At 44.6% G+C, this 21768-nt stretch overlaps 1 protein-coding gene across 1 annotated transcript in view; it reads left to right on the plus strand.

Moving 5' to 3' along the window:
- The window catches only part of LOC141085514 (protein kinase C and casein kinase substrate in neurons protein 1-like), a 54979-nt gene that overhangs the window by 21921 nt on the left and 11290 nt on the right, over positions 1 to 21768 (plus strand). The window contains exon 2 of the mRNA XM_073570929.1: positions 7796 to 7936. Within this exon, the coding sequence (XP_073427030.1) occupies positions 7877 to 7936 (60 nt within the window). The 5' untranslated portion in view covers positions 7796 to 7876. The remainder of the gene's footprint in view (positions 1 to 7795; positions 7937 to 21768) is intronic.

Below are 21768 nucleotides of genomic sequence, written 5' to 3' on the forward strand. Positions count from 1 at the left end.
ACACATGGATGGAGAGATGGCTAGCTAGATGTAGAGATGGATGGATGGACACATGGATGGAGAGATGGCTAGCTAGATGTAGAGATGGATGGATGGACACATGGATGGAGAGATGGATAGCTAGATGTAGAGATGGATGGATGGACACATGGAGAGATGGCTAGCTAGATGTAGAGATGGATGGATGGACACATGGATGGAGAGATGGCTAGCTAGATGTAGAGATGGATGAATGGACACATGGATGGAGAGATGGCTAGCTAGATGTAGAGATGGATGGATGGACACATGGATGGAGAGATGGCTAGCTAGATGTAGAGATGGATGGATGGACACATGGATGGAGAGATGGATAGCTAGATGTAGAGATGGATGGACACATGGAGAGATGGCTAGCTAGATGTAGAGATGGATGGATGGACACATGGATGGAGAGATGGATAGCTAGATGTAGAGATGGATGGATGGACACATGGATGGAGAGATGGCTAGCTAGATGTAGAGATGGATGGATGGACACATGGATGGAGAGATGGCTAGCTAGATGTAGAGATGGATGGATGGACACATGGATGGAGAGATGGCTAGCTAGATGTAGAGATGGACGGATGGACACATGGATGGAGAGATGGCTAGCTAGATGTAGAGATGGACGGATGGACACATGGATGGAGAGATGGCTAGCTAGATGTAGAGATGGACGGATGGACACATGGATGGAGAGATGGCTAGCTAGATGTAGAGATGGATGGATGGACACATGGATGGAGAGATGGATAGCTAGATGTAGAGATGGATGGATGGACACATGGATGGAGAGATGGATAGCTAGATGTAGAGATGGATGGCTAGATTGATGGATGGATAGATATCTGAGAGATACCTAGAATAGATAGATACTTAGATTTGTCCTCATCTTCTAGACTGTCTGTTTTCATTGATAATTCCCCGGCCGTGCTTGGACCCGGACAGCAGATGTGGCTCTATCACACATCACATACCGTACTTTCTCAGGGAACATATGTTTTGTTTTAGGCTTTAATCTATGTAATATCTGGCCAGTCCTTTCAGCCTCGGGATGTGGCGCTGGGATCATGTGCTCAGATAGAACTGGTGCATGTGGACAATCTCCCCTCTGTTCCCGCAGTGGCTCTCATGCTGATCAGTCGTCTGCACATTTCCTGCACTTACAAGAGGTCACTTCTTACTGAAGTCCCAATATTCAGCCTCCCACAGATGCTGGGGGACATACAATAATAGCAGCCATGACAGTTCCTGTACGGGCTGCCACCCAACTTTTCATAGACCCGAATATTGTCAGATAAATACGCATCCACAGATAACACATTGTTTCATATGCCAATATTTGTGTTTCTTACTGAAAGGACTAGCTGATTTCAGGTTCCAGTGATTTGTAAGGTGCTAAACCTTTTCCTTTATACCATTTGTGCATTCGATGCCGATTAATTTCTCAATATAACAATTCAAATTTTGGCGTTCAGTTTTTCTGGTACGAAGTTCCACATTTCCTGCATATTTACTGTGTAGCATTAAAAAATCAAAATATTCTGCTGACAGCCACCACTAGAGGGAGCTCACTGCATACTCCCATGTATTTAAACTAGTATTGTCCAATGAGAATAATACTCCGGCACTTCTTAAACATATTAAATCAAGCAATATTCCGGACTAACATAGTATCTACTGCCGGAAAAAATTGAAGAGATCCAGAAAAAATATATCTTTAAAATAATCAATTTATTAATAATATATTAAAAACAGAGAAAAATGCCCAAAAGGAAGCGTGAAATACCCTACAACAATCATATATGAACAGGTATAATAGTAGTAAGGCACCTAATTACCCCAACAAAAATCACACAGATGCAGGTATTGCACAATATAAGGGGTTAATAAAAGTTACAAACAATTCACAACAATCCTCAAAAGGGTCTGCTATATATAAATGGTTAAATACCTAGATGAGCCTAAATCTAAGATCCCTAGGCAGCCCAATGCATATAAATGGTAAAATATAGCAACATGACGGCAAAGTCTAAGTCCTCATATTAATCTACCTAAATGAACTGCTCCAAAATAGACCAAATTAAAGGTAGTATAACCAAAATTATATGCCTTAAATAACAATACCTGGTCACTGTAGGCACAGATAGACGTGGGCGCCGCAGCCTCCTACCCCAACGCGCGTTTCACAACAAGCTTTTTCCGGAGGCGTGATTATTTTAAAGATATATTTTTTCTGGATCTCTTCAATTTTTTCCGGCAGTAGATACTATGTTAGTCCGGAATATTGCTTGATTTAATACTCCCATGTCTGCAGTTATCTCCCAAGCTCCCTCTAGTGGTGGCTGCAGCCAGAATGTTATCATTTGAAGGGGTAGTCCAGTCTTCAATGCTTATAACCTACAATCTACACTTTAAGTCTGCAGTATTGATGAAGATAGGCGAGCGATGTCCTGGGCTAATATCGTAATTCTAGGGCACTTGCGCACACCAATTTTTTTTTTGCTCAGTTTTTTGAGCAAAAACTGAGCGGAAATTCCAAGTTTATGAGGAGGATTTGGAGAGACTCTGCTGCAAAAACTCCTTAAAAACTCTAAGAACTACAGTATCCATATGGGACAAGCTGGATTTCTAATGACGTAGTGTGGGGTATTTCTGTCCAGGGTTTTATGTCGTATAATCCCAATGGTGAAATTCCAGAGAGAAATATTTGTCTTTATTAAATGTAGGAAATTCATCCAACGCCTTCTACTGTGACAGAGGAATTTTGGGTGGTTTTAGAAGAATGAATACTTGTAGGATTCACTTTCCACAACCTGCATACAATGCAGACTTAGAAAACCACTTGAGAAGAAGCTGCTGGGATTGGTCCTATTCGGGATAATTCTCCGGAGCTGGGTTTTAGACCACATATAGTCATCTTGTGAAAGGGGTTGTTTCAGGATTCACTAATTGCATAACGCTGGGATATGCTATCAACGTGTAATCGGTGGTGGCACAACTGCTGTGACTCTCCTCAGTCATTAAACTTCAATGGGCTGACCATGCGGCTATCGGAGAGTAGAATTGGGCCAGCAGGCACATCACATGGTGAAACCCAGCACCTAGAGGAGAATGGCTAGGTCTTATCAGTCAGATCTCCCATCTATCCTTAGATCACCCCTTTAAAGGGGTTATTTTAATTTAAACTGGGTAGCTCTTTCATTTGCTTCTGATCCGTTGATTCTGGAACAGCTTTTCTTTTTTTTCTGTGCCCCTCCGTTCCAAAGTTATGCCCCCTGGAAAAAGAAGCACGTTTTTCCTTCAATCAACTGGGTGTGTATCTCTGGGGCGGGGCCATGTTTTGATTGACTACAGTCGAAACAGGAAAAGCAAAGGCCCACAGAGAAGTCCCCTGCTATTTTATCCAGTTGATTTTGAAGGGATTATTTCATGGGGGACATAACAAGGGGCGGAGAAGAAAAAGACAAACTGTTCTAGAATCAGAGGATCGGTGACAATATGATGTGCTATTCAGTTTAAATGAAATAAATTCAGTGCAACGTTCCCTTTAAATCCTACTGTCACAATTGACAGCAGCCACTTAAAATGCTGAAATCAGAGCTAGCGCCAATCGCAGCAGCTATTTTCTCGCTTCTGTGCCCCTCCATTCCAAAGTTATACCCCCTGGAAATAAAGATGACAATTTTCTCTTCAACCAACTGGGCTCGTACCACAAAACATCTGTCATAGCTTTTGAAGTGAGCTAGTCAGACAGCCCCCTTCACATACTGCACTGATGATGTCCCGACACAGGAAACGCTTTCATGGGTCAAATAGAGGGGTAAAAGTGGCACTACCAGGATCTGGACTGATATCTGAAGTTGGGGTACATCTTGGATACACATGATCTATTTTCATCTGGACAACCCCTTTAACTTTGTCTTTGCAGAGGATTTGGAGCTCTGTGTAAGAAGTGTTGATTTCGCTCATATAGGTATTTAAAGGGAACCTGTAGCCAAATTTCACAGAACAAACTACATACAATATTAAATATATCCCTTTCACCTGATGAGGCCAGTGTACTTTCTTTGAAAATCTGTCAGATTGGCTCTATAACTCTGATATCCAACTTGAGTCCAACTCAAGAGTGAGCGAGTTAATAAGTGTATTCAATCTCCGCCCGTCCATACATCTAGCCTGATTGCTAGCTTCAGCTTGAACTGAGCAGTGTGAGATCTGTGCAGGGAGGAGGGACACTGAGGCTGTTAATAAGAAACGTGAGCAGACTGAGCCAACAGCAGCAGAGTGCAGGGACGCTAATCAGGTGGAGATTGAGGTTAAACTTTCAAAAAGATTCTGACTTGGATTATTAAAGTTAGTACACCAGCCTTTTCAGATCTAAGACGTCAGACACGTGATATTGTGTATGTTACATGTATAAAATTCAGCATAATTCAACCTAATTGTACAGTTGTATAGCAGGATTTGGATGATGTGGTTGGTGCAGTTTTTGTCTAGTGAGAGTAAGATATTTAACTACTTACTGAAACAAAGAACGCCTGTAAATATTGTGCTGGAAAACAAAGTGCAGATTGTGTGCTAAACGGTGTGAACAGCTTGAAAAGACTGGAAATTTACAGTATAAGCCTTGTGCAATGTCAAATCCTTCTTCCCTCCATGGCACTGATCTCCAACCTGTGGCTTGTGTCCAATTTCTATGAAACTACAACTCTCAGTATAAATATCAGATCATTCTGAGAGTAGTTTACCAAACAGATGCCAACACTGATTTTTTTTTGTCCTCTGTCTTTGTATCTGCATGACATTTAAAGAGGACATGTCACTTGCTCAAAAAAATAGCATTAACTATCTTGAAAAAACCTTAATCTCCCCTGATTCTGACGCTTTTCTTCGTTTTGCGCTACGTGGCTCCATTGCAGATATTCACATTTGCTTCTTCTGGAGCGCAGTATGTGAAATCTCTGCTTGTAGTGAAACTGGGCTTTTTTTAGTCTTCTCTGGGGGCGTGGGCTTTACACCTCCCTTCCAGATGCTACTAATCACACACTGCTAAATCAGTACCTAAGCTGTGATTGGCAGCATCTGGGTAAGGTGTGTGTATGTGGGTCGCCCTCCCAGGGCTGTGGGGTACTCGGTACCAGGCCGGTATCAGTGGGATGTGTCACAGCAGCGGTGACCCGTACCATGGCCCTGGGCGCCCAATTAATAGGAAGATGTGAATGGTGGAATGTAGTTAGATAGTTCGTGACGCCACCCGTGGTGCTCGGCAAGGGAGGTGTTAAGCCGACGCTGCATGCAGATCCGCTGGGACTGATGGTATGGTGCAGCAAAGATGTAAAAGCTCCCCACAGGTGAAGCTACAGTCCCAGGGCAGTGTAGATGTGGTCGGCACGGGGATGTAGCGGTGCCGGAAAGGTAGGAAGCAGACAAGACACAGCGGGGTGCAATTTCTGTACCTTTACTTGATAACTGCAGTCCAGGGTCCTGATTACAGATGGTATTGGAGCAGGCTAGCCTGGAAGCAATTCAGGGATTCTCAGCAGATGGGTTGTGCAGTCTCCTTACTAGCGCTTATTCGAATGAAGTACTCCCAGTACTGAGTTACACTGGAGTTCCTCCGGACAGATGTTCTCAAGAACCTCACTTGCACGGCAGACAGCTGTAGCCTATCTCAGGGACTCCTCTCTCCTGAGTCCCGGCTCACTATCCAAGCTACTGTTGTGCCCTCAAGTCTTAGATGGGAGTAGGGCATTTACAGCCTCCTACTCCGCTGGTGTCTGTTGCAGGACCGTTAGTATCCGTACAACCGTGGAGACCAGGCTCCAGTTCATGCGCTCTCTCCAGAGATGAGCTCTTCCTCTCCGCTCTATCTCAGCGCTCCTTCCACACGTCTGCACACTTCACCCTTCGCAGACTAACTAACTAACCACCCCCTCCTCTTGGCCCTCAGAGAGCACTCCTCCCCTTAATCCCGGTTCAGAGTTCCCCCTGCTGGCCTGGAGTGGAACTGTGTTGCATGTATGGATTGACTGCGAGAGAGACCCATCATTGCCTACAATCCTGGCATTACCCTCCCCTGGAGGAAGGCAAAGCCACTGTGGCGACCATACCCCTGGGGGCGCCACATATGCAAGCACACAACTCCAGAGAAGACTCTGAAGAAATGCCCAGTTGCTTTACAAGAAGAAACAGATGTGAATATCTCTGCAATGGAGCGACACAGAGGAAAACAGAAAAAAGCGGCAAAATCAGGGGAGCTCGGGGATTTTTGGAAGGTATTTAAATCATTTCTTTGAGCAAGTGACAACAAACTGCATTTTAAGTGCAGAGGGCCACTGCTAAAAAACAATACAAACAAACCCATATATAATGTGTTATTCGGCTTACTACAATGGGTCTCTACTGTATAGTGGCTAGACAGCCACCCTGACTATGGACGCTGTGTACATTCTGAGCGGCCATAGATACAATTGTCCCTGGCCTTAAGGCCATTTTGCTTTTTAACTTAAATCTGTGCATAATTCTGTGCTGGTCATAGCTCCCTTTTATATTGCCATCTCTTTCACTTTTAGAGTGGTCATAGCTTCCTTTTTCTGATCGAGGGCTCTAAATCCCAGACAAGAATTAATTGATAAAATGTTGATGACTTGCAGACACCACTAGGGGGAGCTGCTTACTGCATTTACATTAAACAAACAAGTGGGCAGTATATTGCCAATCAAGCTCCCCCTATTGGTTGCTGTCAGGATTTTATCACTTAAAGGGATATTCTTGAATTTCAAAAGTAATGGCCTATACCTAGGAAAGACCATCAATATCAGAATGGTGGGGTTCGGCTACTGGTTCCCCCATTGATCAGCTGGAAAAAGGGGATACGGTACTCCCTTGTGCTCCAAGCGCCTTTTATTTAGTAGTGGCCATACCTGGTACTGCAGATAAGTCGTAGTCATTTGAATGAGACTTAGCTGCAGTGTTTTGCAATAATAATCACAAGCCCCCCAGGAGCTGTACTTTGCCTTGCATTTACAAATGTTTATCTATTTCTAAAAATTTTTTTATTAAACTTTTTAAACAGGAAGATTTTTAAAAGATGCTTCCATTGTGACCAAGTGGAACGGTGATTGTGGTTACCCAGTGTGATGGCTTCCACTTTCTGCAACATTTTAATAGGCAACATCAGGACAACTTTGGGGACTATTCTCTTTTCTTACCTAAGTGCAAAGTTTTTTGGGATAAAAAAGACAAGCATTTTTGCAAACTGGTCTCCTTAAACATTTTGCACCGTATGCCTTCTATAGCCTCTGTGCAGCATTGTCTGCTGGCTGCAGAATGAGTTAACTGAGAATCCATCAGTGAGCTCATTCTGAGAGTCTGGCAAGAGACTTTGTATTTATTCTCGCTTTTTTTCTGAGCTCCTCAATAGCTGATTTATAATCACATCAAAGTTGACAATACAGGGAAACAGTTTGTTAAAGTCAAACGGGGCAACATTTTTTATGACTCCTATGATTATTAGCCCCAAATACTTGCATTTAAGCAAAAAAAAAAAGTCCCTCAAACATGGACAACCCCTTTAAGCCGCACCCCAGGAACACCCAAACCACTGGAACTTTTCTAAACTTCTCACTTTTGGGTCAGGTTTGCTTAATAACACAAGAACTGTGGATTTCTGAGGTCCGGGTGACCTCTGAAGTCTAGATGATCGGTGGTCTCCGGAGCCCTTCTTTATTTTTAGGGGGGGAACTGACCATTCAAATATTTTTCACAGGTAGAGAAAGAAGTATAGCTCCTCCGATTTGAAGTGATGCAATATTCCTGAAGGCAGTCCTTAAAGCAAATAATAATAATCATGTCGGTGATCTACAGTGAAGTCGCGGTTGAGGAACCAACCAGTGACAGCTTCTGGATGGTAAGCTGAAAATTTTTCTTTTCTTTTCTTTTACAATATTAATTCTACTCTAAAAAATAAACTCTAAATTCTACAGATCAGTCCGATCATGGCAATGCAAAATTTGCATAATTTCTATTTTACTACTTAAAATAATTGTATTTTTTATGTTGCCATATACTAAAAACAAATATCTGTTTTAATTTTCAGTTGATAAGCCCTGATATATGGCAAGTCTTGTTTTTTGCCGGATTATTTTGGGGTACATACATCTTAACTTTGGAAAAAAGTGGATGATTTGAATTATTAAAAAAATATTTGCAACTGTTTATTTTAGGGCAGCACGGTGGCTCAGTGGTTAGCGCTTTTAATTTTATTTATTTATTTATATTTAATAAATAAATAAATAAAATAAATAAATTATTTATATTTATTTATTTTATTTTTAAGGCTAGTTTCGCATTAGCGTTTACGGCCGCAGCGTCGGGCTGCGCACGGCCGCCGCTAAGCCCCGCCTCCTGCCGTGCCTCCGCCGGTAGCTCCGCCTACGGATGCATGACGCTGCATGCGTCCTGCGTCCCATATCTTTAGCACTGGGGATGCAGGCCGTGCGCAGTATGCGTTTGGCGGCGCATGCGTCCTTTTGACAGTGCACTGAGCGCACCAAATTGCAACCTGTTACGTTTGGCACTGGTCGGCACAGCGTCAAAAGGACGCATGTGCCGCCAAACGCATACTGCGCACGGCCTGCGTCCCCAGTGCTAAAGATAGGGGACGCATGCAGCGTCATGCGTCCGTAGGCGGAGCTACCAGCGGAGGTGCGGCAGGGGGCGGGGCTTAGCGGCGGCCGTGCACAGCCCGACGCTGCGGCCGTAAACGCTAATGTGAAACTAGCCTAAGGGAACTGTGAAAAATGAGGATGAATGAACTCATGGAGATCAACATCCAACACTGCGGAGACACCATCACGTTTCTCAACGCAGTGATTCTAGAGCAATGCCCCCATCCCTTATGGGAAATATGTAAAACATGCAAAACACAAGCTGCGGAGACACCATCACGTTTCTCAACGCAAGCAATGACTAGCCAGGTCTTTCCCCGGGAAGGAACAACCATGGGAAGGGCAGTCTCCAATGAAGGAAACCACCTATGCCAAAACATGGTATCCATCCACAGACAGCTGTTTCAGGTGAATGAACTCATGGAGATCAACATCCAACACTGCGGAGACACCATCACGTTTCTCAACGCAGTGATTCTAGAGCACAGTCTTCTACTAGGCATTGCTCTTACTGGCCAGTTTCCTACTCCACACTGATGAGGGGCAATACCCCGAAACAGCTGTCTGTGGATGGATACCATGTTTTGGCATAGGTGGTTTCCTTCATTGGAGACTGCCCTTCCCGTGGTTGTTCCTTCCCGGGGATAGACCTGGCTAGTCATTGCTTGCGTTGAGAAACATGTGATGGTGTCTCCGCGGCTTGTGTTTTGCATGTTTTACATATTTTCCATAAGGGATGGGGGCATTGCTCTAGAATCACTGCGTTGAGAAACATGTGATGGTGTCTCCGCAGTGTTGGATGTTGATCTCCATGAGTTCATTCATCCTCATTTTTCACAGTCTTCTACTAGGCATTGCTCCTACTGGCCAGTTTCCTACTCCACACTGATGAGGGGAAATACCCCGAGACAGCTGTCTGTGGATGGATACCATGTTTTGGCATAGGTGGTTTCCTTCATTGGAGACTGCCCTTCCCATGGTTGTTCCTTCCCGGGGAAAGGCCTGGCTAGTCATTCTAGTCATTGCTTGCGTTGAGAAACATGTGATGGTGTCTCCGCGGCTTGTGTTTTGCATGTTTTACATATTACCCTAAGGGAACTGAACCTGTGGTGAACTCATACAATACATTGTGATACTTAAGTTTTGCAGTCTATGATGAAATTGACTGTCTTATGTGAAGCTCATTCACAGGCATGGCTGTCATCATGGCACCACACAGGGGCATAGACTGTTTGCAATCATTTTAAGATTGCCTTTAATCAGAAATTTACATTCAAAACAGAGTCCCACCTTCAATTACCGCTGAGCCATTGATTCTGGAACAGCTTTTATTTTTCTTCTGTGCCCCTCCGTTCTAAAGTTATGCCCCTGTAAATTTTTCCCTTCAGTCAACTGGCTATATACCACAGAACTTATCTGTGGCCATGTTTTAACTGGCCAGAGTCAGAGGAGACAGCAGCCAATGCTGCTACGATTGGAGCTGGCTCTGATTACAACATTTTAACAGCTAAATGGCTGCTGTCTATTAATGACAATGTCATTTAAAGGTGTTATGAATGAGTCACCGAGGAGGAAAAACAAAAACAAGCTAAGCCACAGAAAACCAGAGAGGTTGGTAACTAAGCGGATTGCAGACACCTGATCCTATCAACACAACTAGCAGTAGCCGTGGAGCGTACCTACGATGATCCTAGACGCCTCGTCACAGCTGGAGAACTAAATAAGCCTAAAGCAAGAAAAGGGGAAATCTAAACTGCCCCAGAGCAGACCCCAAAGCAATAGACAGCCCCCAAACATGTATTGTCGGTGAGACAAGATGAAAACGCAAACACAGATAGAAAAATAGGCTGAGCCCACACTAACTAGAAAGGACAGGAAAGGAAAGATGCTGTCTGCAATCACGCACAAAACCCTGCCAAAAAATGTCCAACACTTTCTGATAACAAAAACCCTGAAGTCGCTAGACTTCAATTCCCTATATCAGCACTCTGGTATATTCTGAAGACAGAGCAAAAAGAGACCAATCTGATCAGGGACAAAAAGCATAAACAGAGACATAAGAATGGAAATTCATCACAGCCCCAGCAGGGGCTGGCTGACCACAAAAACTGAGTAAACCAGACCAAATCTCATGTGAAAAAATAGCAGAGCACACTTAGCTTGAGAAGGCAGGAACAGAACTGGAAATCAGAACCTCAGGGCAGGAAAAAATCACCAGCTCAAAATTAGGGAGTCGGCTGTCTTAAATCCAGTCAGAGACTCCTGATGTCCACTCACAGTCCTCCTCCTCAGGTGGCAGGTCCCCGCCATTTAGATCAGCTTCATTACCTACTGTCACCACTAGAGGGAGCCCGGATGGAGAACTTACGACTCCTCAGTCAACACAGCCAGCTCCACCACCCTCACCAGAAGCCAGAGGTAAACCAGAAAATGAGTTCACAACAGTACCCCACCTTGAGGAGGGGTCACCAAACCCTCATCCACGCCACCAGGCCGATCAGGATGGGCCTGGTGAAAAGCACGAACCAATCTATCGGCATGAATGTCAGAGGCAGAGCCCCAAGAATTGTCATCCTGGCCATAACCCTTCCACTTGACCAAATACTGGAGTCCCCGTCTAGCCAGACGAGATTCCAGTATTTTCTCTACCTCATATTCCACATTACCTTCAACCAACACAGGGTCAGGAGGTGCCGCCATAGGAACCACTGGCTCAACAAACCTCTTCAACAGAGACTTATGAAACATGTTATGGATCTTAAACGTAACTGGAAGAGCCAATTGAAAAGAAACCGGGTTAAGAATCTCCAAAATCGTATAAGGTCCAATAAATCTTGGCTTGAACTTTGGAGACGCAACCTTCATAGAGATATTTTTTGACGACAACCAAACCATATCACCCACTTTAAACCGGGGACCAATGGTGCTATGCCGGTTGGCAAACCGCTGGGCCTTTTCTTGAGAGAGGGACAACTTATCCACCACTTGGTCCCCCAAATCTGCTGCATTCTCTCTACCACAGTGTCAACACCTGGGCAGGCTGAAGATTCCACTTGCCCTGAAGAAAATCAAGGATGAAACCCAAAGTTACAGAAAAAGGGCGACATCAATGTGGCAGAACTAGCTCTATTATTTAGGGCGAATTCGGCCAAGGGCAAAAATGAGACCCAATCATCCTGATCAGCAGATATAAAACATCTCAAATAGGACTCCAAAGTCTGGTTTGTTCTCTCAGTCTGCCCATTGGTCTGTGGGTGAAACGCAGAGGAGAAGGATAACTGAATTCCCAGCTTGGAACAAAAAGCTTTCCAAAATCTGGAGACAAACTGGACTCCTCTGTCCGACACAATGTTCTCAGGAATCCCATGCAACCAAACCTCCTGTTGTAAAAACAAGGGCACCAACTCTGAGGAAGATGGCAGCTTTGGGACTGGTACAAGATGGACCATCTTAGAAAATCTGTCACAAATCACCCAGATAATCATTCTCTGAGAGACAGGAAGATCAGAAATAAAATCCATTGAGATATGGGTCCATGGCCTCTTGGGCACCGGCAAGGGCATCAACAACCCACTAGAGCGAGAACAGGGTTTAGACCGGGAGCAAGTCCCACAAGACTGCACAAAATTCCTGACATCACGAGATAAAGCGGGCCACCAAAAAGACCGACTCACCAAATCTCTGGTACCAAAAATACCTGGATGACCAGCCAACGCGGAGCAATGAACTTCAGACATCACTCTCTTCCTCCACTGGTCAGGAACATACAATTTTTCCATAGGACAACGCTCAGGTTTGTCCTCCTGAAATTCTTCCAGGGCACGTCTCAAATTGGGCGAGATGGCAGAAAGAACTACCCCCTCACCTAGGATGGTAGTAGGTTTGGTCATAATAGGAGAATCAGCAAAGAAACTCCTAGAAAGGGCGTCTGCCTTTACAGTCTTAGTGCCCGGAAGAAAGGAGACCACAAAATCAAAACGCGTGAAAAACAAGGCCCACCTAGCCTGTCTAGGATTCAAGCGTTTGGCCGACTCCAGGTAAATCAAATTCTTGTGGTCAGTGAGGACCACAACTTGATGTCTAGCTCCCTCCAACCAATGTCTCCACTCCTCGAATGCCCACTTCATGACCAACAATTCCCGATTCCCCACATCATAGTTGCGTTCAGATGGGGAGAACTTTCGGGAAAAGAAGGCACAGGGATTCATTCTAGAAGTCACCGGATCTTTTTGGGACAAAACAGCTCCTGCACCAATCTCCGAAGCATCTACCTCTACCTGAAATGGAAGCGAGACATCAGGTTGCCATAAAACCGAAGCAGAAGTGAACCTCCGCTTCAGCTCCTGAAATGCCAAAACAGCCTCTGGAGACCAATCCAGCACATCAGCGCCCTTCTTGGTCAGATCAGTCAGTGGTTTGGCAATACCAGAAAAATTAGCTATAAATTTACGATAAAAATTAGCAAAACCCAAAAACTTCTGGAGGGCCTTCAAAGAAGTGGGCTGAACCCAATCATAAATGGCCTGTACCTTGGCCGGGTCCATTTCAATAGTTGACGGAGACAAAATAAATCCCAAAAATGAAATCCTCTGTACACCAAAAAGGCATTTCGATCCCTTAACATACAGGGAATTCTCCCTCAAAATCCAGAACACACTCCAGACGTATTCCACATGAGAATCCCAATCACTGGAAAAGATCAGAATATCATCCAAATAGATGATCAAAAACTTATCCACAAAGTCCCGGAAAATATCATTCATGAAGGATTGGAAGACAGAAGGGGCATTAGTGAGCCCAAAAGGAATCCCAGGTACTCAAAATGTTCCTCTGGAAGTATTAAACGCCGTCTTCCATTCATCCCCATGCTTGATGCGAATAAGATTATATGTCCCCCTGAGGTCAAGCTTAGTAAACCAGCAGGCACCTTAAACTCTGGAGAATAAATCAGAAATCAGGGGTAACGGATACTGATATTTAACCGTAATTTTGTTAAGGGAACAATAGTCAATACAAGGCCTTAATGAACCATCTTTCTTAGCCACGAAAAAAAACCCAGCACCTAAGGGTGAAGAGGATGGTCTAATATCACCCTTCTCCAACCACTCCTTAATATAAGATCGCATAGCCTCGTGTTCAGGTACAGATAAGTTGAAAAGCCGACCCTTGGGAAATTTACACCCAGGCCTCAACTCAATTGCACAGTCATAACTCCTATGAGGAGGCAAAGATGCAGACTTACTCTCACTAAATACATCATAAAAATCAGGCAAATAGTCAGGAACATCATGAGACTGGGGAGAGGTGGAGAAAACAGGAGTGTCACCAAGAGCACACCGACAGCCCCAACTCACCACAGACTCAGATTTCCAATCCAAAACTGGATTATGGATTTGCAACCAGGGAAAACCCAGAACAATAGTATCGTGCAAATTATGCAGTACCAAAAATCTACAATTTTCTTGGTGGTCTGGGGCGACCTGCATTATCACCTGGGTCCAAAACTGAGGTTTATTCTCCGCCAAAGGAGTAGCATCAATACCCCTCAAAGGAATAGGTGTCCGTAGAGGTATCATGGGAAAACCACAACGTTTAGCAAAATCCAAATCCATCAGATTCAAAGCCGCTCCTGAATCCACAAAAGCCTTGGCGGAAAATGTGGATAAGGAGCAGATCAGGGTAATTGCCAAAAGAAACTTAGGTTGTACGCCACCCACAGCAAATGTGTGTGCAAAACGTTTCTCTCGTTTAGGGCAGACAGAAATAATATGAGAGACATCACCACAGAAAAAACACAGCTTATTACGCCTTCTATACTCCCGACGTTGGACCCTAGACAAAACGCTATCACAATGCATAGGTTCAGACATTTGTTGAAAAGGTGGCAACACCTCTCGTGTAGTTTTACGTTCACGTAAACGCCGATCAGCTTGAATGGCTAATGACGTAGAATCGTCAAGACCAGAGGGAACAGGAAATCCCACCATAATATCTTTTACGGTTTCTGATAAACCTTTGCGAAAGAGAACTGCCAAGGCACCATCATTCCATGTAGTAAGGACCGCCCACTTTCGGAATTTTTGACAGTATAACTCTGCAGAATCCTGACCCTGGTTCAATGCCAATAGGGCTTTCTCAGCTTGATAAATAGCATTAGGTTCATCATACAACAACCCCAAGGCCTGAAAAAAATGCATCCACATAAGTCACAATAGGATTTTCAGGTATGAAAGAGAACGCCCAATCCTGGGGATCGCCGCGCAGCAAGGAAATGACAATTTCAACCTGCTGCGCAGAGCTCCCCAATGAGAGGCTTCAAGGCAAGAAATAATTTTACAATTATTCTTAAAATTCAAAAATTTAGACCGATCCCCAGAAAACACATCAGGAGTAGGGATTTTTGGTTCAACAGCATGTGATTGAGCGAGATAGGCGGAAATTCCCCGCACTTCAGCAGCGAGCTTCTCCACACGATCAGACAATTGCTTAATCTCCATTAAGGAAAAAATCCTCCTACGGCCCCAGAGAAAAAGAGGAAAAAATACATATAAAAAAAAAAATTCTGACTTTTTTTTTGCTTTTGAGTACCCTAGAATCTGCGGTATGGCTGGTGATTCTGTTATGAATGAGTCAACAAGGAGGAAAAACAAGCTAAGCCACAGAAAACCAAAGAGGTTTGTAACTAAGCAGATTGCAGACACCTGATCCTAGCAACACAACTAGCAGTAGCCGTGGAGCGTACATACGATGATCCTAGATGCCTCGTCACAGCCGGAGAACTAAATAAGCCTAAAGCAAGAAAAGGGGAAATCTAAACTTCCCCAGAGCAGACCCCAAAGCAATAGACAGCCCCCAAACATGTATTGTTGGTGAGACAAGATGAAAACACAAACACAGATAGAAAAATAGGCTGAGCAAACGATAGGGCCCACACTAAATAGAAAGGACAGGAAAGGAAAGATGCTGTCTGCAATCACGCACAAAACCCTGCCAAAAAATGTCCAACACATTCTGATCACAAAAACCCTGAAGTCGCTAGACTTCAATTCCCTATATCAGCACTCTGGTATATTCTGAAGACAGAGCAAAAGGAGACCAATCTGATCAGGGACAAAAAGCAAACTGGCATAAACAGAGACATAAGAATGGAAATTCAGCACAGCCCCAGCAGGGGCTGGCTGACCACAAAAACTGAGTAAACCAGACCAAATCTCATGTGAAAAAATAGCAGCGCACACTTAGCTTGAGAAAGCAGGAACAGAACTGGAAACCAGAACCTCAGGGCAGGAAAAAATCACCAGCACAAAATTAGGGAGTCGGCTGTCTTAAATCCAGTCAGAGACTCCTGATGTCCACTCACAGTCCTCCTCCTCAGGTGGCAGGTCTCTGCCATTTAGATCAGCTTCATTACCTACTGTCACCACTAGAGGGAGCCCGGATTGAGAACTTACGACTCCTCTATCAACACAGCCAGCTCCACCACCCTCACCAGAAGCCAGAGGTAAACCAGAAAATGAGTTCACAACATAAAGGGTTTTTTTGTTTTTTTTAATTTAAACTGAGTAGCTCTTTCAATTGCCACTGCTCCACTGATTCTGGAACAGTTTCTTTTTCTTCTGCACCCTTCTGTTCCAAAGTTACGTCCCCCTGAAATAATCCTTTCAATAAACTGTGTTATGATTGAGTCACCGTAGGAGGCAAAAACAGAAATGCTAGCTAAGTCCAGAAAACCAGAGAAGTTGGTAGCTATCGGATTGCAGACCCCTGAACCTATCAACACAACTAGCAGTAGCCGTGGGGGGTTCCTACGATGCCCTAGACCCTTCGATCACAGTCAGAGAATTAAATAGGCCTAAAGAAAGAAAGGGGAAATCTAAACTGCCCCAGAGCAGACCCCAAAGCAATAGGCAGCCCCCAACATATAATGACGGTGAAGCAAGATGAAAACACAAACACAGACAGAAAGATAAACTGAGCAAAGACGGGGCCAGGCTAACTAGACAGGAAAGGACAGGAAGGCTGCTGTCTGCAATCCGTGAAAAACCCTATGAAAATAAGAGCCAACAGACTGACAGTGAAAAAGGCCCTGAAGACGCTAGGCTTCAAAAAAGCTATGTCAGTACTCAGGAATATTCTGAAGACAGAGCAACCGGCAAAAGGAGATTCAGCTCACCCCAGCAGGGAATGGCAGAATCCAGAAAGGCTGGGAAAACAAAAATAAAACACAAATGCTAACAGGAAACGCAGAAAACTTAGCTTTAGAGGAGCAGGAATCAGACTGGTGTCCTAGAAGTCCACAGAGAAATCACCCGCAGGGCAGAAGGGCGTCAGCAGCCTTATATCCAGTCCGTGACTCCACTCAGCCAGTCATCCTCATTAGGCTCAGGTGCCTGATAATCAGGCTCATTACCTTCCTTTACCAGAATAGGGAGTTCACCAGACCTCAGTGACGAAGGGGAGAATGAACTCACAACAGTACCTCCCCATTGAGGAGGGGTCACCGAACCCTCAACCACGCCACCAAGGCGATCAGGGTGAGCCCGATGAAAGGCACGCACCAATCTTTTGGCATGAATATCAGAGGCAGAGACCCAGGAATTATCCTCCTGACCATAACCCTTCCACTTAACCAAATACTGGAGTCTCCGTCTAGCCAGACGGGAATCCAGTATTTTCTCTACCTCATATTCCATGTTACCTTCAACCAATACAGGGTCTGGAGGTGCCACCCCAGGAACAACTGGTTCAACAAACCTCTTCAACAAGGACTTATGGAACACATTATGGATTTTAAATGTGACAGGAAGAGCCAAACGAAAAGAGACCGGATTAATAATCTCCAAAATCTTGTAAGGTCCAATAAATCTAGGCTCAAACTTAGGAGAAGCCACCTTCATAGCAATATTTTTTGATGATAACCACACCATATCACCAATCTTAAACTGGGGACCAATGGTCCTATGTCGATTGGAAAACCGCTGGGCCTTTTCCTGGGAGAGAGATAACTTATCTACCATTTGGTCCCAGATCTGGTGCATTCTCTCCACCACAGTGTCAACACCTGGGCAGGCAGAAGGCTCCACCTGCCCTGAAGAAAATCGAGGATGAAACCCAAAGTTACAAAAAAAAGGTGACATCAAAGTGGCAGAACTAGCTCTATTATTTAAAGCAAATTCGGCCACGGGCAAAAATGAAACCCAATCATCCTGATCAGCGGAAATAAAACATCTCAAATACGACTCCAAGGTCTGGTTTGTTCTCTCTGTCTGCCCATTGGTCTGAGGGTGAAAAGCAGAGGAGAAGGACAACTGAATTCCCAGCTTGGAACAGATAGTCCTCCAAAATCTAGACACAAACTGAACTCCTCTGTCAGATACAATGTTCTCAGGAATCCCGTGTAAGCGAACCACCTGTTGCAAAAACAGGGGCACCAACTCAGAGGAAGATGGCAACTTAGGGAGTGGTACAAGATGAACCATCTTAGAGAACCTATCACAAATCACCCAAATAAGTCATTCTTTGAGAGACCGGCATATCAGAGATGAAATCCATTGAAATATGGGTTCATGGCCTCCTGGGGACCGGCAAAGGCATCAACAACCCACTAGAGCGAGAACAAGATTTAGACCGGGAGCAAGTCCCACAGGACTGCACAAAATTCCTGACATCATGAGACAAGGTGGGCCACCAAAAAGAGAGACTCACCAGATCTCTAGTACCAAAAATACCTGGATGACCAGCCAATGCAGAGCAATGAACTTCAGACATCACTCTCTTCTTCCACTGGTCAGGAACATACAACTTTCCACTGGGACAACGCTCAGGTTTGTCCTCCTGGAACTCTTGCAGAGCAAGTCTCAAATCGGGTGAGATGGCAGAAAGAACTACCCCTTCGCCTAAGATGGTAGCAGGCTTGGTCACCACAGGAGAATCAGCAAAGCAACTCCTAGAGAGGGCGTCTGCCTTGACATTCTTAGTTCCAGGAAGAAAAGAGACCACAAAATCAAAACGTGTAAAAAACAAGGCCCACCTAGCCTGTCTAGGGTTCAAGCGTTTAGCCGACTCTAGGTAAATCAAATTCTTGTGGTCAGTGAGGACCACAACTTGATGTTTAGCTCCCTCCAACCAATGTCTCCACTCCTCAAATGCCCATTTCATGGCCAACAGTTCCCGATTCCCCACACCATAGTTACGTTCAGATGGAGAGAACTTTCGGGAAAAGAAAGCACAGGGATTCATTTTAGATGTTACAGGATCCTTTTGGGACAAAACAGCTCCTGCACCAATCTCAGAAGCATCCACTTCTACCTGGAACGGGAGTGAGACATCAGGTTGCAGCAAAACCGGGGTGGAGGTAAATCTTCGCTTCAGCTCCTGAAAGGAAGCAACAGCCTCCGGAGACCAATTCAACACATCAGCACCCTTCTTAGTCAGTTCAGTCAATGGCTTGGCAATACTAAAAAATTTTGCTATAAATTTCCGATAAAAATTAGCAAAACCCAAAAACTTCTGGAGGGCCTTCAAAGAAGTGGGCTGAACCCAATCATAAATGGCCTGTACCTTGGCCGGGTCCATTTCAATAGTTGACGGAGACAAAATAAATCCCAAAAATGAAATCCTCTGTACTCCAAAAAGGCATTTCGATCCTTTGACATACAGGGAATTCTCCCTCAAGATCCGGAACACAGTCCGAATATGTTCCACATGAGAATCCCAATCCTTGGAGAAGATCAAAATATCATCCAGATAGATAATCAAAAATTTATCGACAAAGTCTTGGAAAATATCGTTCATGAAGCACTGGAAGACAGAAGGGGCATTAGTGAGCCCAAAAGGCATCACCAGGTACTCAAAATGTCCCTCCGGAGTATTAAACGCCGTCTTCCATTCATCCCCCTGCTTAATGCGGATAAGATTATACGCCCCCCCGAGGTCAAGCTTGGTAAACCAGCAAGCACCTCTAACTCTAGAGAATAGATCCGAAATCAGGGGTAGCGGATACTGATATTTAATAGTAATTTTATTGAGGGCACGATAATCAATACAAGGCCTTAAAGAACCATCCTTTTTGGCCACAAAAAAAAAACCGGCACCTAAGGGTGAAGAGGATGGTCTAATATGACCCTTCTCCAACGCCTCCTTAATATAGGACCGCATAGCCTCATGCTCGGGTACAGATAGATTGAAGAGCCGACCCTTGGGAAATTTACACCCCGGGCTCAGTTCAATTGCACAGTCATAACTCCTATGAGGAGGCAGAGACGCAGACTCATTCTCACTAAATACATCATAAAAGTCCGCCAAATAGTCAGGAACATCGTGCGACTGAGGAGAGGTGGAAAAAAACGGAGCCACACTAAAGGCACACCGACAACCCCAACTCACCACAGACACAGATTTCCAATCCAAAACTGGATTAAGAATTTGCAACCAGGGAAACCCCAGAACAACGGCATCATGCAGACCATGCAACACCAAAAATCTGCAATTTTCTTGATGGTCTGGGGCGACCCGCATGACCACCTGGGTCCAAAACTGAGGTTTATTTTTAGCCAAAGGAGTAGCATCAATCCCCCTCAAAGGGATAGGCGTCTGCAGAGGTGTCATAGGAAATCCACAATGTTTAGCAAAATCCAAGTCCATTAGGTTTAGCGCTGCTCCCGAATCCACAAAAGCCTTGGCGGAAAATGTGGACAGGGAGCAGATCAGAGTAATTGCCAGAAGAAACTTAGGTTGAACACCACCAACAGAAAACGTGTGTGCAAAGCGTTTCTCTCGTTTAGGACAAACAGAAATAATATGTGAGGCATCTCCACAGAAAAAACACAGCTTATTACGCCTTCTGAACTCCTGACGTTGCGCCTTAGACAAAACTATCACATTGCATAGGTTCAGACGTCTGTTCAACCAGTGGCAACACCTCTCGTGCAATCCTGCGTTCACGTAAACGCCGATCAACCTGAATGGCTAATGACATAGAATCGTCCAGACCAGAGGGAACAGGAAATCCCACCATAGTATCTTTTACGGCTTCTGACAAACCCTTACGAAAGAGAGCAGCCAAGGCATTATCATTCCAGGTAGTAAGGACCGCCCACTTTCGGAACTTTTGACAGTACCACTCTGCAGAATCTCGACCCTGGTTCAATGCCAACAGGGTCTTTTCAGCCTGATCAATAGCATTAGGTTCGTCATACAACAACCCCAAAGCTTGAAAGAATGCGTTCACATTAGTCAGAATAGGATCATCTGGTTTCAAAGAAAACGCCCAATCCTGGGGATCGCCACGCAGCAAAGAGATGACAATTTTAACCTGCTGCGAGGAGCTCCCTGACGAGTTAGGCTTCAAGGCAAAAAATAATTTACAATAATTTTTGAAACTCAAAAATTTAGATCGATCCCCAAAAAATGCATCAGGTGTAGGGATCTTTGGTTCAACAGCATGCGAACGAGCAAGGTAGGCGGAAATTCCCAACAGCGAGCTGCTCCACACGATCAGACAATTGCTTTATCTCCATTGAGAGAAAAAAAAAATTCCCCCTATGGCCTCAGAGATATAGAGGAAAGAATATACACACACTTTTTTTTTTTTTAAACACAATTCTTTCCTGCTATTGAGTACCCTAGGATCTGCGGTATGGCGGGTGATTCTGTTATGATTGAGTCACCGTAGGAGGCAAAAACAGAAATGCTAGCTAAGTCCAGAAAACCAGAGAAGTTGGCAGCTATCGGATTGCAGACCCCTGAACCTATCAACACAACTAGCAGTAGCCGTGGGGGGTTCCTACGATGCCCTAGACCCCTCAATCACAGCCGGAGAATTAAATAGGCCTAAAGAAAGAAAGGGGAAATCTAAACTGCCCCAGAGCAGACCCCAAAGCAATAGGCAGCCCCCAACATATAATGACGGTGAAGCAAGATGAAAACACAAACACAGACAGAAAGATAGACTGAGCAAAGACGGGGCCAGGCTAACTAGATAGGAAAGGACAGGAAGGCTGCTGTCTGCAATCCGTGAAAAACCCTATGAAAATAAGAGCCAACAGACTGACAGTGAAAAAGGCCCTGAAGA

This window comes from Dendrobates tinctorius, unplaced genomic scaffold (assembly GCF_039654945.1).
Source record: "Dendrobates tinctorius isolate UK_male_01 unplaced genomic scaffold, ASM3965494v1 ptg000028l, whole genome shotgun sequence".
NCBI lineage: Eukaryota > Metazoa > Chordata > Amphibia > Anura > Dendrobatidae > Dendrobates > Dendrobates tinctorius.